Source organism: Thamnophis sirtalis, unplaced genomic scaffold (genome assembly GCF_051295495.1).
Source record: "Thamnophis sirtalis isolate CommonGarterSnake01/CBP01778 unplaced genomic scaffold, rThaSir2_p1.2 scaffold_5, whole genome shotgun sequence".
NCBI lineage: Eukaryota > Metazoa > Chordata > Lepidosauria > Squamata > Natricidae > Thamnophis > Thamnophis sirtalis.
The window spans coordinates 70,317,946-70,336,570 of record NW_028261385.1 but is presented as its reverse complement, the minus strand read 5'-3'; the positions used below and the strand labels follow the sequence as shown (position 1 = coordinate 70,336,570).

Here is an 18,625-nt window from a genome sequence, read left to right as displayed (position 1 = left end):
CAAAAACAGGAAGTATAGTGATCTGTTACCAATCTGGCATTTCATCATACTCATTCTGAAATAGCTGCTTCTGCAATCAACATAGACTGGAATAAGAATCATCCACTTCAATGTATTTATTATACAGGGTGCTATTTAACATTCCCATTCAGAATGCTTGTCATTCAAAAACTGTGAAGAAACAGAGTTACATTACAACACAAAACATTTATATATGTGAACTTGCTAGCTGTTATCTAAAATGGGTCACCAACCTTTTGGACCTCATGGACCACAATTCATAATTTTCAATTCCGCAGACCACTAATATAGTCTGGCTAATGATTGGTTGGGTGGCCGTGGCCAAGTGGTCATGTGATTGGTGGGCATGCCCAATTCAATGTCACTCACATCAAAGGGCACTTCACCAGGTTCTACTCACCCCACCCCTCCCAGCCACTCCTTGCATGCCCGCCCGGGCTCCTCAGGGCCCCAACAGGAAGCCATTGTTGGAGCTAAGCAGCCACCATGAGAAAGAACTGGCAAAACAGCTGGCTAAGTTCAAATTGAATCTGACAGAGGAGGCTCAGCAGAAGCACCTCACTGAAAACTACGAAAATAGGCTTCCCAAGTAGAGGGAAAACCTATGGGAGGGCAAGGCCAGGTACCGGCACCTGGAGGCTCAGCAGGCTGAAATGGTCAGCCAGTTCCAGGCCATGATGCAGTCCCACTGGAAAAAGGCTGTCTGGCTCTTTGCCACCAATGGCCCCGGGAGGCTGAAGCAGATCCCAAGTCGGAATTTCTTCCCCCCTCCGACCCACACAAAAAGACCCAGAAGAGGGAGACTCTCTGCAGCAACATAAACATTCACTGCATGTATCCAGCCCAGGAGCCGTAGTTTGAGGTAATTTGATTTAGTGCAATATAAAAAATACAAATAGGTTTTCTGCGACCATCACAATTTTCTCAAGGACCACCAGTGGTCCATGGTCCATTAGTTGGTGACTGCTGATCTAGAAAACCATATAAAGACCAGATCCCACTAATGAAGCCAAGAAAAAATATATAACTCCTTGAAAGGTAGGATACTATTTTTTTTTAAAAAAAATACACATGAAAATATGGTATTCCATTGGCTATTGTTATTAGCCAAAAGTACCTCAACAACCCTAGTCCAAATACTGAAAAAATAATTTAGAAACAAGTAATACTTAGAGGAAAGTGCTGACATTTGTTTTTGTGAACAGTTGATATATGAGCACTTTTTGCCATTTGCAGAATCTGGAGGTAAGTTTAAAAATTCTACATTATCTTGAATAATTAGTGGGACTAACCAAACACCCACATTCCATTCTTTTATTCTTTATTGGTTATGAAAATGGTAATTTTAGAATAGTACTCTTTCTAGAACTTAAGAGCAATACATTTCTAAATTACGTTATAATTTAATAATTAAGAGATGATATAATGTTTTAGTAGAGCCTAGTAGAGTTAAGGCAACTGAAAATGCTGTTTTGTGAAATAAAGCTCCTTGAAAAAATTAAACTTTTCTCTTAAAAACCATGACAATATGAGATTTCTACTACTGAAATATAATGTAGTTTAGAATATTCTAGAATGAATTATTCTAATTATATAAACATAATTAACATCAGAGTTTGAGATTTTTGAGTTTTTTAAATTTATCTTGTAAAACAACAGATTAAATACTGGCAAGTATCAACCAGCTAAGCAATACAAGTTTATGTCAGTAGAGGGCATACATTCATTCTAATAACTACCACAAAAATATTCTAATAAAGCCTACTAAAATATAAAAATCAGAGCCCTTACTGTCTCATTCAGATAGCAAAGCCATGAACGAGAAAAATTATCTTTCTCTAAAAGAGGGAAATGTTATACAGGAATTTTAGTCTTCATTATTTCAGAAATGCAGCCTTATTTTAATGTATGTTAGTTACACCTGACCACAGATGTCCAAGCTTTGCAAATAATTTCATTTTGTTAGTTTTGAATTGACACTTCTCCTTGAAGCAAAGCCGTGTTGTGGTCTACTGTCTCATTTCAGCTTGTTTCATCAAATTAGCTTTTGTGAAAAACGTACTGCTGAGCAAAAAATTAAGCTATTTTGTTTCTGTTGCACAAACACAAAGTGGATATGCTCTTTGAAGGTCAAGGTAAAGTTTTCCCCACACATGCGTCCTAGTCGTTTTCAGCTCTAGGGGCGTGAGCTTCCGTTACTTGTCCCAGCTTCTGCCAACCTAGCAGTTCAAAAGCATGTAAAAATGCAAGTAGAAAAAATAGGAACCATCATTGGTGGGAAGGTAACAGAGTTCCGGGTGCCTTTGGCGTTTAGTCATGCTGGCCACATGACCACGGAGATGTCTTTGGACAGCGCTGGTTCATCGGCTTCGAAATGGAGATGAGCTCCTAGAGTCGGGAATGACTAGCACATATGTGCAAGAGCAACCTTTACCTATAGTAGTTCCAAGAATTATATTCAATTTTACATTTCACAAAGAAAGACTGCTCTCACTGATGAAAAGTTTTTTTATACTGCTAATAGTCAACCAGCCAACTTAAGCATACATTTGAGAAATTTAATTATTTTTATTTCAACAATTTCAATTGCATCCCCCCCGCCCCGCAAAAAAACCAACAAAAGTTCCATAAGCAATATCTCATAAATTTAGGACATACTATGTTTCAGCTATCTTCTGAAAGATGATCAAAATTACATGATGGTGAGAATTATAAAACAATACTGCTGAAAACAGGATTTCATTACTATTAATAAAAAAATTGAAACACTAATCAAAAGCTAGGTTTTATTTGAGCTGTCTGAATGTACAATGATTAGCAGGATTTTTAAAACAGAAATAATTCCAGAGTAAAGCTTAGGACCAGGGCTGACACTGAATTAATCCAATGTTAAACAAAAGGACAAACACAAGCAAATGTAGTAAAGATTAACATTCAAGATTTAACTTAATCTAAATAATTTCCACTTACAAGACTTCTTTAAATTGTTTATTTTATTTTCTGGAATTATGTATATTTCTGTCATTTACCTTGTATCCACATTTCCTAATGTGGAGGCTCAACTACCCAAGAGTAATAGGGTCAGTTTGAGGTAGTGTGCAGTATTAAACCAGACAATTACATCCATTTACTTGCAAACTATAGCATCCAATTGGGCAGCATATCAGTGATCATTACAGTTACCCAGCTTGACACAGCACAAAAGTGAATATATTTATTAGTGTAAAGTATTTTTTAAAACCACCAATTCCATAATGAAGATGGCAAGACTTTTTTCACTAATGGTTTTATCTCTGGGTTCTGCTGAAATTACCATGACTAAGTCAGTAAAAATGAAGAACCAAAAACAAATTTGATCTGGAACTGTCAGTATTGCCTTAAATGCCTGCCCAATTCTTCAAATCTCTTGGGGTGGGGTGGGGTAGGCAATTTGCCACCCTTTTCCTCCTCTTCTAAAAATTACTGTACAAAATGTTTTAGGAGTATAATTTTATTAGTAAGTAAAATTGAAATAATGTTATTTCTTAACAGTATGCTTCTGTCCTATTAGATGGAATCATGTTTCTCCCACCCTATAAGACTAGTATGCATCAAAAATACATAATTCAGATTACTTAAAAGTCATCACTGATTTGTTTTGGTAAGGTAAAACATATCATGCTTATTTAATATGGGTGGAATGGAGGGAAGTGTAGTGTTTACATCTTTTACATTAAGTTGCTATATCCCGAGGCAGTACTTATCTCTTTACTGCTAGTAAATAAATGGACAACTTTACCCATATACTTCTATATGTATGCAGATGATTGAAAGACAAAGCAGCTGTAGTTGTAAATTACTGTTGATAATAGCCACTAGGGGAAAACTCATTGCCTAACAACCAAATCATACAGAGTGGCAAATTCTACATTCTTTGTAAGTACAATCTGAAATGTAGGGCAATCTAATCATAATATAAATGAGCTTGCTACTGATACATACAGTTGCAAATACCCTGTTGTAAAATGGCAAGTTTCTTCCACCAGCACACAACAGTAATTCATCAATCTCAATCCACATTTTTGGCTGGTAGTCATTTTTGTCGCTATTTATTCCACTGTTCTAAGAAAGGATATATGAAACAATATTGATATTAAACTGAACTTTACTGGAGCAACTTTTTATTTGAATTATTAAGGATTTCAGAGAAATGATGTAGTATATTTAATATGAAAGTCAACAATTTAAAACTACCAAAATGTAATCAATTTCCTCAGTATTTCATTAAAATCAAAACTATTTTTAGGAACAATGTTCAAGCTCCAAGCATTTTGGATTTTATTGATTTTGGAATGCACCCACTGAAGTCATTAAGTGTATGGGACTAATAACTAAAACAATCCAATCGCTAGTGCATCACTCTAACTGGAGAAGGTATGCATTTTTAAATATATTAATAAAAGATATCCTTTAAACTATACTGGTAAAACAGCATCTCAAGCAAAGAACTGGTTGCTAATTTTCTTGGATTCAATCTCTGCGTGATCAAATTGCCATGGGATACAAATAGTTCATGAAGGTTGGCTTAGGCATATTAAACATATTAAAAGTAATTTAAATATTATTTATAAATGATATGGATTGAATTATTACATTTCCTAGATCTAACACTGTAACTGACAATTTGCTAGCTATTGTGACAACTCACAGTTTGCCTTATATTTTAATATATTAAGTCCTTCATTTATGAAATCAAAAAGCAATTTAATTAGAAGCCACAATGGCTTGCTCAAATTGAGAGCATACACTTGTCAAATGTCCTCTATCCCCTAAAAAAGTGGATGCTATAAGTAGTAAAACCTCTGGCAACAAGAAATTCCTAGATTTTAGGAATCACGAGAGTTTAGCAAGATGTTTTAGTCACTTCAGAAATTGTGCTCTCTTACTGTATTCACAGAGAAAGAACTAATCAGGAAAAGTTTCTGTTTTGTACAAACACTTCAGAATTGTAGATTTTTTCTTAAGAGTTAAACACGTCAGAATCTAAGCATTTACAATACATCATACAATATTCTCAGACAATCACAAGAATAAGCAGAACAGGTTAACTACATAAGGCTTTAAAATTAGAAGCACAGTGTGTATTTGAATATAATTTTGCTTACAAGTCAGGCTATATTTTAATTTTATTCAAGCAAAAATGTATTCTAGGGAAAGGCAGCTTATTTTATGAGTTGTCAACGTTTGTTTTACTATATAGGAGTACATTAGTAAATGTTCATAATAACTAAACAATTCTATATTGTAAAACATTCAAATCAAAATGTCAACTAAATCTGTAAGTTTGTATGTTTGTCTATATAAAAAAATCAAATCAATATCAGATTTTTGGAAGATTTTTACATGATTATTTTAAAATAGCTGTATATAAAGTTCCTTAGTTTACTTGCCTATATCACGGAGATATTGCTTCCGTATTTTGTTGCGTTTCTATTGGCCTTGTTAATAGAGCAGTGCTTTGAAAACAGCATTTTTGGCCCTTAATCAGTTAGGAAAAGAAGAAGAAAACACTGAGAAGACGACAAGGTAATAAAATACTTATTTTGATTTGCTCCCTATAATAAGGCCTAAAAATTCAAGTGGTTGTCTTCCATTCTTTATTCCTTCAAATGCAATGGCTATTTGTATTTTATAACTGCTTCAATTATACCTGTGCAACAGAACATGTCACAGTATATTTTGAGATGTTTTAAAAATATTGTATATAAACCTGTTTGGGATATGCTAAAGCATTTGGCAACACATTTACAGCATCAGAGTTTACATAATTAAAATTTTACTTCCTTCTAAGATTTTTGTACATCTTAAAAAGATTTGCAAATTGCCTTAAGTATATAAGAAAACTTGCACAAAATATATAAACTACACAGGTTTTGTTCCATCATCTACAATTCCAGTTAATACTGGCATTAAAACCTTCATTAATTAAGTTTACAAATCATTTTACCTGTACATTTATCAAGGCAACTGACCTGATTTGAAAACAAAACCATCAGGTTTTATGTTGTGACTATTAAGATCTGGAGTTCAGCAATGAAATTCAACAAGTAACTAAACAAAGTGGTTTACAAATTCACCAGTTCCTGTGATACAAACTGTTTTAATCTTTCAAGATACTGTACGTAAAGTTCCACATCATTATGTCCTGCTCCTTCAAGCCACAATGGTTCCACAGGTCTTTGGCAACGCTCAAATAATGCTAGACCATGTGAAAAGTCAATCACTTCATCTTCAGTCCCATGGATTATTAACACCGGAGAAGTTATTTTAGATATCTTGTCAATACTATAGAAACACAGAAGAAAAATAACACACATAGCAGAAAATTCCACAGATGTCTTATATGCATATATGGTTAAAACGAATATTTAGTACGCTTTATTGACAGTGTGCCGTTAGAGAGTTTATTTGATAGAGATTTTCAAAACCAGATCACACAAATTCATGTAGAAATTAAACTTTTGGGGGAAAATATACAGGATTAGCATTCTGCTATATATATATATATAGCAGAATTATACTGTTAACTGAAAAACAATATAAAGTGAGGGTTTTCCCTAACTTCCCCTTAGGCTCCCAACACCACCTCCATGTTTCAAAGACTAAGAAGACATTGTGCAGAAATACATTATTGAAGACTTGAGGATGGTAGAAAGCACTGGAAAAAATTGCTGGCCTCTTTTTCATGAAACCCACTTCTTTCTGCAAAAGGTAAAAACTTGAATATAGGTGATCCTCAACATACAACCATAACTGGAATCAGAATTTTCATTGCTAAGCAAGGCAATTGTTAATTGAGTCACACCCAATTTGACAACCTTTTTTGTCATGATTGTTAAGCAAATGACTCTAATTGTTAAGTGAATCGTGGCCATTAAGTAAATACAACTTCCCCCACTGCCTGATTGTCAGAAGCCAGTGGCAAAGGTCCCAAATGGTGATCCCATGACTCTAGGATGCTGCAACCATCGTAAATACCTATCAGTTTTCACCTGATCCCATGACCATGGTGTCAACTTGCAAAACGACTTCAGCTAAAGCCATTCTTTCTCAGGCTTACTCCTGGCTTCATTTCTTGGTTGCCCTTGGGGGTGGGGGGCTTAGGAATGTGGTGCCTGAGCTGCTAGTCAAAACACCTACCAGCCGGCGTGTGAACCAAGGTTATGTCAACGGACACCTGTGGGAACTGAACAGGAACCGGTGGCTAAATTGTTTGGCCCGTGTGATCTAAAAAACACAGGGGGATGGGGAATTTCTATTCTTTTAACTATCCCTGAGCACGGAAACCCTTTAGAGCTAGCTTCATCTTTCTAAATGCCAATACGATGTACTCAATAAAGGGCTTCTTGAACTTGAGCAAACTGTCAGAGTCTCGACTGTCCTTGAGTTCATTACTCAGAACGATGTCACATGGGGGATGCTGCGACAGTTGTAAGTGTGAGGACCAGTCATAATCACTTATATAATTGTAATTTCCAATGATCACTAAACAAATTACTGTAAAGGGATACCTGTATGCAGATGGCCAGGTGTTATTGCAACCCACAGATTTTGTTTAATATATTTTAACTGCCTGATATATTACAACATCAAAGAAAAAAAGTCCAGTTACCTAAAAGCAGTTTCACATTTAATGATTTTTCTTTTGACATTCAAGCAAAAGAGTATATGATAACTAATTTCTAACTGCATTTTTAACAAAAGCATAGTAACTTACTTTGGGAATGCATCAAAGCAGTATGTCTTCTTTATATCAGGAAAAGCTACTCGCATTCCTGAGGTCAGAGGAGAATGAAGAATTACAGCAGCACTTTCATAACGAGCAGCAAGATCCACAGATGGCACAGTTCCTATGCTCTGGCCATATATAATCACATTTTCAGGGCGAATTCCATATCTGAAAAAGTAGTTTTTATGTCATTTCAAAGTGATGAAATATGCTATCAATAAGGTAAATATACGTGCACATAAAATAGTACAATTATGTATCCTACAGAATGTAAAAAAATTAATTATTTTATCCCTTTCATGAAAGGTAAAAAAAGTTTCATAAGTACAAAAAAATATTTTCAGGCAAATACTTTTAAGTGAAATATACCAATATTATACTTTTAAGACTAAAAAATAGTTGTTAGTATATTTTAAATGTCTAAAGATGAGTTTATAAAAATGGCATTCAACGTTTGACAGATATTTGTCATCTCAGATGCATGTCCAACGTCTATATTGCCTTCTGAAACACACAGCACATAAGAGTTTATTAATCCAATTACCTTCTTCTAAACTGGTTTTACATACAGAGACAGAATCACACATCATTCTTTCTGGTGAGAGGAATGTATGATGCTCCTTTTTGCTGAATGACAACTTCCCTTTTATGCCAACTAGAATGCCAGTCAGGAAGCCAAACAAGCAATGAGGCAAGCAGTACTTCAATATTTAGAGCAGTGTTTTCCAAAGTTGGCAACTTCTAGATGTGTGGAACAATTACCAGAATTCTCATCAGTTGTCATCTGCCTGACTAATTCTGTGATGTGAAGTTTACACATCTGGAAATTTCAGTTCAATTCAGGCACACTGATTTTAGAGCATCCCACCTCTAAACATGTGCAAAAGGTATTCTAGTAACTGCACAACTTCTAAATAAGAAATATCAGAAAGTATTCTGATTAAGGAATTACTCAAAAGTATAAAAGGTCCTAGAGATCATACAATTCTCAACTTCAATGTCTCCTGACTAGAAGGCCATTTAAAATGGATTTGCTGTTACTAACATCTACTGCTTTAAAAACAAATAAGCATACAAGGTCAAACTTTAAAGCTATTTAAATTATTATTTATACCTACTTCACCATAAAATCACAACAAACACTGACCTACTAATTTATAACTATTTAGGCAAGGATCTGGTTTATCTTGTTTCAAACCAGAGGTCCCAATAATTACTTAAGACTCAAGACTTACATAGAATCCTATACACAGTCAATAAAATCAAATGGGTTATTTAGTTAACATATGCAAGTTTTTAAGGACAAGTAAACAAATCCCTCCTTCTATATGCATTTCCAAGTAATTAAAACATTAAAGCATAAAGAGCGACTGCCTTACAATACAAAAATATTTTTGAAAAACTTAGGAATGATGAAGACAGGAATGTGTTGGAAATATCAGCCTCAATTAGATTACATATTTTTTAAAGTTTAAGAAATTAGTTTATTTAAAAAAAACATCATGCCTAGTAACAATAAAAGGTAACCCACTACTAACTGGAGCAAACAATAACTGCTCTTGATAAATAGAAGCATGACAACAGCTTATTCACAAATATTCTTCCTCTCCACCCACAACAAGAATGAAAAATACAGTGCAACCATCCACTAAGATATTGTTGAAACTGCATGTGTGGTTTAACCAGAAATATTCAGGTAAGTAATACACACACTGAGTTAAAACAGCAACAACTGCTTCTTCTACTATTGTCAGTGAGGAAAGGATGGTACAGGTGCTGTTGGGAAGGGTGTAGGAAAGTAAAGGAATTAATAAAAATTTGGAATGTATCTTTAGTCTTAGCTATCTGTGAGATAGCCATATTTAAGAAAATATGTCAAAAAACCTCCATAAATATGCATATAAGATGGCTGCACAAAACTTTCATTCTTAATGTTCAAGCCACAGAAGAGCCACAATAGGTAGGTTAATACTAAGCCATTATTTTAAATTAACTGTTGCTCTAGTGATATAGTTCACATATAAGAAGGTTTACAAATCAAAATGGATTTTGATTTTTGTAATACAGTGCTAAACCTAAATAAACTACATGATGGCTTAGAATGATGGGGACTTAAAGCAATGATGTTTTAATATAAGAAAGCATTCAATGTAAAATCCTTATCACACTAAGTCAGCTTGATTCCAATACTTTATTTTCTGAAGATATGAATTAATCTGAAGTACTGATTCAATGTAGCACCTCTCACTTGATTCTCCTTGTCAATGGAAAATAAATCAGTATTAATATTTTACTAACCTACACTTTATACTTTATTAATCTGGACTCCACTGTCACAATGTAAACAAAAGCATTATTTATCATGGATTAGTAACATGCCCCTTACTTTACTTAATGAAAAAATTGAAAAAAAGACAATATGAACAGATTTTTAATGTAAAATCTCTCAAAGGACTGGGCAAACCAGGACAAGTAGAGTCCAATTTCCTTACATCTTATTTCTTACAAGTCTCTAATAAAGCTTCCCTGAGGATTGAAAGAATCTGAATAACATTGGCAGGGAAAAAATGTGAGCAGAGTTATAGTCACTGTAGCACACAGCCACTAACTCTACCTTTCCCCTCAGTCTCCATACCACAATTGGTCCATTCTGCAGACTTTTCCCAATGTGCAGATAAACTTTTTCAGGAGGGCTTCTACTAGGCCTATTATGCACACAGTCAAATTCACTATGAGAATAAACAAAAATTCTACTAATTTTGTAAAATAATATAACTCTATTTACCTTGTTCTAAGAGCTACCCAAGCAGCATCGATGTCAGCATACAAATTCTTCTCTGTTGGTTTTCCAGAACTTGCTCCATATCCAGAATAATCATATGAAAATATGTTGCAATTAATCCGTGAACCAAGTCCTATGTAAAAGCTGCTCATCTGACCTAAGTCAACAGCATTCCCATGTGAGAAAAGTAAAGTATACTTGGCGTTAGGGGAACAACGCACAAACATACAGGCAATCCTGTTACCTTTACTGGTTCTAGTCATGAAACATTCAATAGCATCTTTTTCTCTAGAAGAGTATTGCCAGTCTGCTCGATCAGAAAGATGTAGAGTCCAACGACTCCCACTTTCATCACACATGAGTGTATAGGTGGGGTCCGGCGGCAAAAATGCCAGTTTGGAAGCTATTTTTCCTGGACATGGTGGGCAACAGAATAGGCAGCAGAGTTCACTAAATGAAAGATTGTTCATTCTCCAATCTGAAATAAGAGGGAAAGGATGTTACCTTCTAGTAGGAAATAATAATAATAATAATTTCAAATACTAATATACCAGGAATTTTTGAAAAGTTAAAAAGGAGTGGATCAAATTCATTACACATTTTCAGTAAAACATTGAACTTCGACATATAATACCAATATTATATAAGTAATTATTGCTAAAACAACCATCATTGGGCGTTCAAATCAAACTTTTGATTAAGGAATTAGTGTTCTAAGAAAAAAAAACTTTACTAATGATAAACTCATTAGCTTTTGTTTCTGAAGTGAAACATTAAACAATACCATTAGGAATGTTATTCAGCTTTCAACTTAAAATAATAGGTCAGTTATACATCAACACCACAACACTATTTAGAAACCACTTGTAAATTGCAACCAATTTATGGTATGGTATGATAAAGCAATGTTTAATGCATCAGATGTGACATTCATAATCAACTGAAATTTTGTGTATTTTTTTCATAAACTGCCAATATATTGCAAAGCTTACAAAAATATTTACAAAATAAAACAATGGTCAGATAGCAAATAATAGAGTAACTCTGGTTAAAGGCACCTTATGCACAGAATAGTCCACAAGCTGAAACACTGATTTGAAGAGGCCTTTTGACTTAGCAGAATAAATGGTTTTCATTTGCCTCAATGAGACTTAATGACTTTATTTTTAATTTAACTCCTTTAAAGTCTTTATGTTGTTAATTCTTTAATAAGTTCAAACAGGAGGAAATGACTTATTTCAAAATAACACTTGACTAAAGGATTCTACTGAGGATTTAGGCATATAACTGCTACTAGCAAAACAATTCTTCTAATGCCACTACAAATTAATATACCCATTTACAAAATGTGACAGATAAAAAGGATATATACCTGTATTCATTTGTTAATGACCATTTATTCAGCTAGTGGTCTGAGTTACAAAAACACTGAGCACAGAGACTTATGGCGTTCTCAAAGTTGCAGCCATTGCAGTGTCCCTGTGGTGGGTGACATGCTTGCAATTTGGGTATTTGGCTACCAATGCCCAATTACAACAGTCACAGCACTCCATGGTCTATTTGCAACTTTCACTGCTGGCTTCTGACAAGCAAAAACAATGGGTGGGGAAGTTGGCAGGAAGTCACATCTCACAGTCACGTTGTGCTTCAAGGCTGCACAAGTTTCTTAAGAACCACAACTGGAAACTGCGGTCATCGGTTGTTGTAGTCACATGATTTTCAACTTTACAACCCTGCTATTTAGTGACCAAGTTTCTTATCCCAATTATGGTCATTAATAGAGGACTGTTTATTTATTTATTTATTGGAATGTATATGGCCACCCACTCATTCTCAGTGACTGAGTGTCTTACAAAAATAAAAACCCAATATAAATACAGTAAAAACAATACACCCCACACACACCCTGGCAACAACAATCAATCAGATAAGTCACTTGATGGGGTCTATCCTACTCTGGGTTTCCCAGGCTCATTGGTGAAAGCAGGGCTTCAGGACCCTGCGAAAATTTCAAAATGGAGGCCAATCTAATCTCCCCAGGGATGACGTCCCAAAGGGAGGGAGCCACCATAGGGAAGGCCCTTCTTCTGGATTCCATCAGATGTACCTCCTTAGGGAGAAGGGCCCCGTAGCATTCCCTGCCCCTCCCTCTCTGTGAAAATATTGACTATTACAGTGCATGCTACATGGGGATGCCCTTAAAAAGTACCTGGAAGGTCCAATTGATTCAAAATGAGATAGCCTGCATAATTTTCTGCAGATCCAGATGTGGGACCAGGCTATCTAAAGGACAATATTTTCACAGAGAGAGAACTTTAAATCACAGTATTAATCATGCTTGAACCATACTTTTTAATATCTAATTTTCTTGAATCCATGCAGCAATCATGAGACACCAGCAAAAGGAGCAGTCACAGACATGAACCATCAGGGTTGCTATGCCGAATTCAAACACTTTTGCCTGTTTTATATCTGAATACTGACTACTTATTGTTTTCAAAATGTCTTGGCTTCACACATAAGTGGATTCTTCTTGGTTTTGTTTGGCATTTAATTGGCTTTAGTTTGATTCTGTTTCAACTATGGGATTGTAACTTCTGTCGTATTTTTATTGTTGTTCTTGTAGTAAAGTTTTAAAACCTTATTTATTAATAGGATTGGTATCTTAAAATACATCACTACATCGAACACACTATTCTAACCAGAACACATTGTACCAAGAATGCTATGATCTTCCCTAATAATAAAGCTTTTGATTAAGCACTTTAAAAAAAAATGCTGTGCGTTTATTCCCCCTTCTTGAAAAACAAGAACCTCGGAATTAAACAAATCTGAACATAACCGAAGTGTCTAGTTTCTTTGAAAAAGTAAATTGGATGCACAATAAATCTATTTCTCAGAAGTCAAAGGACATTTTATTACAGAACTAGCAATGGTACTACACAGTAGCAAATGTCAGACAAAATATATCACAATACTCCAAAACAAATTTACAGACAAAGAAGAAATTTAGATAGAAACAGGAACTTTCATTTTTGAAAAGGAATTCATTTAGTTTTAGACAAATGAATTTTAACTAACATAATTCAAGTTATGTTTTACTGAAAAATGGTATTTTCTAAATGTATGTTAGGTTCCATAACTATTTTGAACAATACAGCCAATGGAATTGCTGCTTGGTAAGTTGTATTCTAGCAATTCTTGCTCTACTAGATTGCTAAATAACTTAAGATATTAAATCTGTTTTTCTTTATTCAGCTACTTACAAATTTAACAAATGTGCAATATGCTGTATTAAATATGAGCTGGTGTAACACCTTTGCATAACAAGCAATCTGATAGCAGCACCCATGATGCTAATACTACTTCCTTTAGAAGTGTGACTAAGAAGATATATTAAAGCAAGCTATACTGTGGCACATTTTCACTATGCAGTTAGCTCAGCAATGTGCATGCTTAAAAATAGAAGCTAATATTTCAATATAGAATTCAGAGACATTTCTGCATTATAGATTAAATGAAAAAAGACTATTTCATTAAATACATCTTTTCGCACAGCCCCATCCATTTATAAGAATCACTTCCATTTGAATGTTTGATAGAACCTGAGCAAATAGTAAATGGAAAGATTATAGATCAATCTTGCAACCCAATGAATTATCAAAAATCACATTCCTTTTAGTTCAACAGAGTTCATTCCAATGTGCATAAGATGATAGCAGATGGATTTTTCATGATTTTAGGTGCATTCAAAAAAAAAAAAAGATGAGAACTCATTCTAGATTTTTTAGCCTTCAAACCAGCAGATAATGTTCTCTGATATTCCAGCCACAATAGTGAAACACTAGTTGTTGCTTTGAAATTACAAAACGTTTGCTTAAATTTTATTCCTCCGCTTCTAAACAGACCTATGTCATGAATCAGAGAGAATGAGAAATGAGTATACAAAGGTCCTGACCTTACTGTGACATATTACATCTGGACAACCCCAACCTTTTCCTTTAGTCATGTGATATGGCTTCAGCCTATGAGTGAAACAATCAAGTCATCACAAAGGCTATCAATATAAAAGTGGTTCAAAACAAAAAGTACAGGTAGTCCTCAACCTATGATCACAATTAAGTCCAAACTTTCCATTGCCAAGCAAAGCATTTAAGTGAGTTTGCTCCATTTTATGACCTTTTTGCCACAGTTATGTGAATCACTGCAGTTGTTATGTGATCATTATGGCCATTAACACATCTGGCTTGTTGGAAGCCATCCGGAAAGATTACAAATGGTGACCACATTACTCCAGGGCAGTGCAACTGTCATAGATAGATAAAAAATTTTATTGGCCAAGTGTGATTGGACACACAAGGAATTTGTCTTTGGTGCATATGCTCTCAGTGTATATGAGAATAAAATACATTCATCAAGAATAAAAAGATACAACACTTAGTGATAGTCAAGGTTACTAATAAGCTATCAAATCATATTAGTAAACAAATAAAACAATACTTAATAAAGATACAAGCAACATGGTTATAGTCATAAGTGGGAAGAGATAGATACTAAGAAGGAAGAGAAGAATAATAGTAATATAGTCTTAGTAAATTATTTGACAGTGTTGTGGGAATTAGTTATTAAGCAGAGTGGTGGCATTCAGGAAAAACTGTCCTTGTGTCTAGCTGTTCTGGTCATAAATACATGCCAGTTGCCAACCACCCAAATTTTGGCCAGGAAAATGTGGCAATGGGCCTAAGTGTGAAAACCAGTCATAAGTCACTTTTTCAGTGCTGTTGTAACCTTGAATGAGAACTAAATGTATCCCCAATTTTAACACCAGTATTTTACCAGTCTTGCAACAAAACACATGAAAGACTTTTATTTTATTTGCAAAGAATGAGGACACAGTATAAGCACACAATTCCATTTTAACAATATTCCGAAAGAGCAGCAGTATATATCTTTATCTTCAACTGCAGCAGCTCCACTATTCTTCACTGCAATGTCCATTGCAATAATGAAGGATGCCAAGTTGTACTTTTGTGGCTTATTTGCCAGTTTGCCCATATTTAACACTTTTTCATATTCCCACTCAAAAATAAGTCTGTCTGGTAGCAATCAACTCGTTAGCTTATTCTACAACATCTAACTAGACATAGCATTTTATAAATGGGTATTTTCCCCCTATTTTCCCAATATAGGATGAAATAGGGTACCTTTTTCCATTTGTTAATTTTGAAAATCAAGGAAGAACTAATGCCAGTAAGAATGTAACTGGCACTTTTCTCCTGGTAGTATCATTCAAATTCAGAAATATACTATTCTATTTAGCTTGTGAAACATACTTTTAATTAAACTATATAATGAGTATGTCACATTTAATGAAAGCTTCTGCACACTGAACATTTATTACACATTTATTCTGCCAAACTGGAAAGACTCAAAGTAGCTTACATTAAAAACTCAATAAAAACAACCAGAATACAAAAGATATTTAAAAAATTAAATGACACCATTGGGAAATACATTTAAAAAGTTTAAATCACCATAAAAGCATGATCACAAACATTTCATCTTATGGCCTGCTCAAAGTCACTTTTTTTTGTGCCTTTTAATATAGAGTCAGCTTTGTGTCAAATATTTAGGAGGAGCAACAACAGAGAAGGCACACAACTGGATCCCTACTTACTTGGTCAGAACCTATTGGACGGGAAAGGGAATTTAGAGAAAAGCAATTGCATAGCTAGCCAAACCCAGATAACACTGTGTAGTCAGGGGTAGGTAATTAATTTTCCCAAGGAGCCACATAAGAAACTGGGACTGTTGTGGAGGGCTGAACCAAATAGGGCTGTAAAGGCACACATGTACACGCATACATGAATTTGGGGGGGGGGGGGAGCAGTTGCCTTCAAAATAAAAGCTATGCAGTTGTGTTGTGAGCATGGCATACACTTAATTACATTTGATTTTTAATTTCCAATTAACCTCCTATGGGCTAGATAGGGACAGCCAAAAGTCTGGCCCAAGACTGTAAAATGTCCAGGTCTGTTATAGAAAATACTTTGAATAGTACATGCTTTTCTTAGTTAAGCTTCAGGGAACTGTCATGAAACTAGGTTTAGTCAGGGCCAAATTTTGTCTGTGAAACCTTATTTGTGGAAAAGAAATATTACCTTGATATTGTATTTTTCATTTTTTTTCTCACAAATATCTTTCTACAAAAAAGTAATTTGAAAGTCCTTTAATAAATAATAAAGCTAGCATAGCTAACTTGAATATTTTGCACTATTTCCTCTTAGCCATTCTTCCTTAGAATGCAATGAACACGTCACCAATATGGAATGTTAGGGTCATGGCATACATTTAAAATAAACTAGAGGTAAAATATGAATTTGTTTCAAGTTTGGAGTTGGTAATGTACACATTTTTTTATTTCAGCAAGGATAGTTTTAAACATGCTATGCAATATATTTAAAAGGATGAGGCTTGATTTGCTTGAAATATTTAACGAAGAGACCCCTCCCCCCCAAAAAAATTAAACAGTACAATAACTCTTTAAATGGGTTTAGTTGAAACTCTTAAACATGCAAATTAAAAAGAGAAACACAATCTACCCATTCATAACAGAAACCTCATCTTGAAAGGTATGTTAGTCATTCCAAACTGGTCTCTTTACACCTTCAAAAGGCTACGGGTTAGGGAATCTTTAGGATGTCAAATAAGAATCAGAAACCCACTTGTTTATATTAGTTTTAGCCAAGAATATAAGCCTCCAACAAAAGTCTTTAAAAGAACACAATGCTCCAAAGAAATTCTCATTCAGAAAGATGTCTTCAGATCTTACGAAAATCCAAACAGGGTCGCATGAGTGGGGCGAGGCTCGTGGGAAGAAAAGCTTTGTTCAGAAACACAGCCAGCACTACTTGGCGCTTTTCTATCCCCTAGAACAGTATGCCTTTCATCCTCTCTCTCCCAAAGCTGCCTCGCATACAAAAGAAGGACGAGCACAGCGCAGGACGTTCTCTCCACCAAGACCCAGAGAGTTTCTCCCCCCGCCCCCACCTCTCCAGAGCACACAAACCATTCAACAACCCCAGAGCTCGCCTCGATTTCTCGGCCTGCTCAACACGGCCAGACGAGCAAACCTCCCCTCTCCCCGTTATATAGGCCGTAGCGCTGCTCACGCCGGGAGACGAGACGAAGCTCTTTCCACGGTACCCCGAAACTTCGCGGGGAGCCGAAGGCGAATTCAGGGACCCCAGTCCTGGCGCCGCACGAGAAAGCCGGCGTATTGCAGAGGAGAGAAGGGGGGAGGGGGTGAAGCATAGGGGGGGGGGGAGAGATATGGAGGACAATTGCGCGCGCATACGGAGGGCGCTACCCACCCCACGCGGGACACATTTCGGGGGGCCAGCAGAGCGGCTCCGGTTCCAAGAGCTCTCCCGGCATCCTCGTCCGGATCCTCCCAAAAGGCTGAACGACCGCAGGCGGCCTTAATTATACCTCAGACAACCAACCCTCCCCCTCCTCTTACTTCGGCTACTACTGCTTGGAGAGACGCCGCGGCCACTACCTTCGGCCGGGGTCCCCTCCCCATTCCTTAAACCGAGGAGGCGACAAAGAGGGCGCTCACCTCCGGACTCGCGTCCGCAGAGACCACACGGCCGCGTCCAACTGCCTAGCAGAGCGGCTGGCGCGCTTCGGCGCTCGCTCTCGGCTCGCACACAGCGCTCGGCCCGTTCCGACCCAGGCTCTTGAAGCGGCGCCGTTCGAAAGCCGAAGGATTCAGTTAAGCCGAGCAACCGCCGACGCTCCAACGCCGGGCGACGGCCTAAAGCGCCGGCTCGAGGTCCTCCCTTCCTCTGCTCAGCGGCGCCCAACCTCGGGGGGAAAAACAACCACCGAAACTAGAGCACGGCAGAAGCTCCGGTGCGTGTTCCGTGGGAGAGAAAAAATCCAAACCGCCTGACGGGGAACTAAACAGAAAACAGGCGAGAGGGAGAAGCTGAGGTATAGACCCCTGCCAAGCGAGGCGAGGGGCGGGACTTAAAAGCCTCTCTGACCGG

General features: G+C 36.3%; 1 protein-coding gene across 6 annotated transcripts; it reads right to left on the bottom strand.

Annotated features, from left to right (window-relative positions):
* Window positions 1-1,636: 1,636 nt before the first annotated feature.
* Window positions 1,637-18,580, bottom strand: ABHD17B (abhydrolase domain containing 17B, depalmitoylase). Of its 6 annotated transcripts, none has more exons than XR_015696723.1 (6): window positions 18,193-18,580; window positions 10,575-11,049; window positions 7,778-7,957; window positions 6,157-6,345; window positions 5,451-5,539; window positions 1,637-4,122 (listed from the first exon to the last, which is right to left on the bottom strand). XR_015696723.1 is itself a non-coding variant. In XM_087715991.1 (6 exons), the coding sequence occupies exons 3-6, from the start codon at window positions 11,039-11,041 to the stop codon at window positions 5,503-5,505; spliced, it is 873 nt and encodes a 290-aa protein (XP_087572117.1). In that variant the 5' UTR covers window positions 11,042-11,049; window positions 16,831-16,932; window positions 17,744-17,791; the 3' UTR covers window positions 1,637-5,502. The 6 variants fall into 6 exon arrangements, 4 of the variants coding, with proteins under 4 accessions (XP_087572117.1, XP_087572116.1, XP_087572118.1 ...); XM_087715991.1 differs by lacking the exon at window positions 18,193-18,580 and adding exons at window positions 16,831-16,932; window positions 17,744-17,791 and having other exon boundaries at window positions 1,637-5,539; XR_015696724.1 differs by having other exon boundaries at window positions 5,451-6,345; window positions 18,193-18,577.
* Window positions 18,581-18,625: the final 45 nt, after the last annotated feature.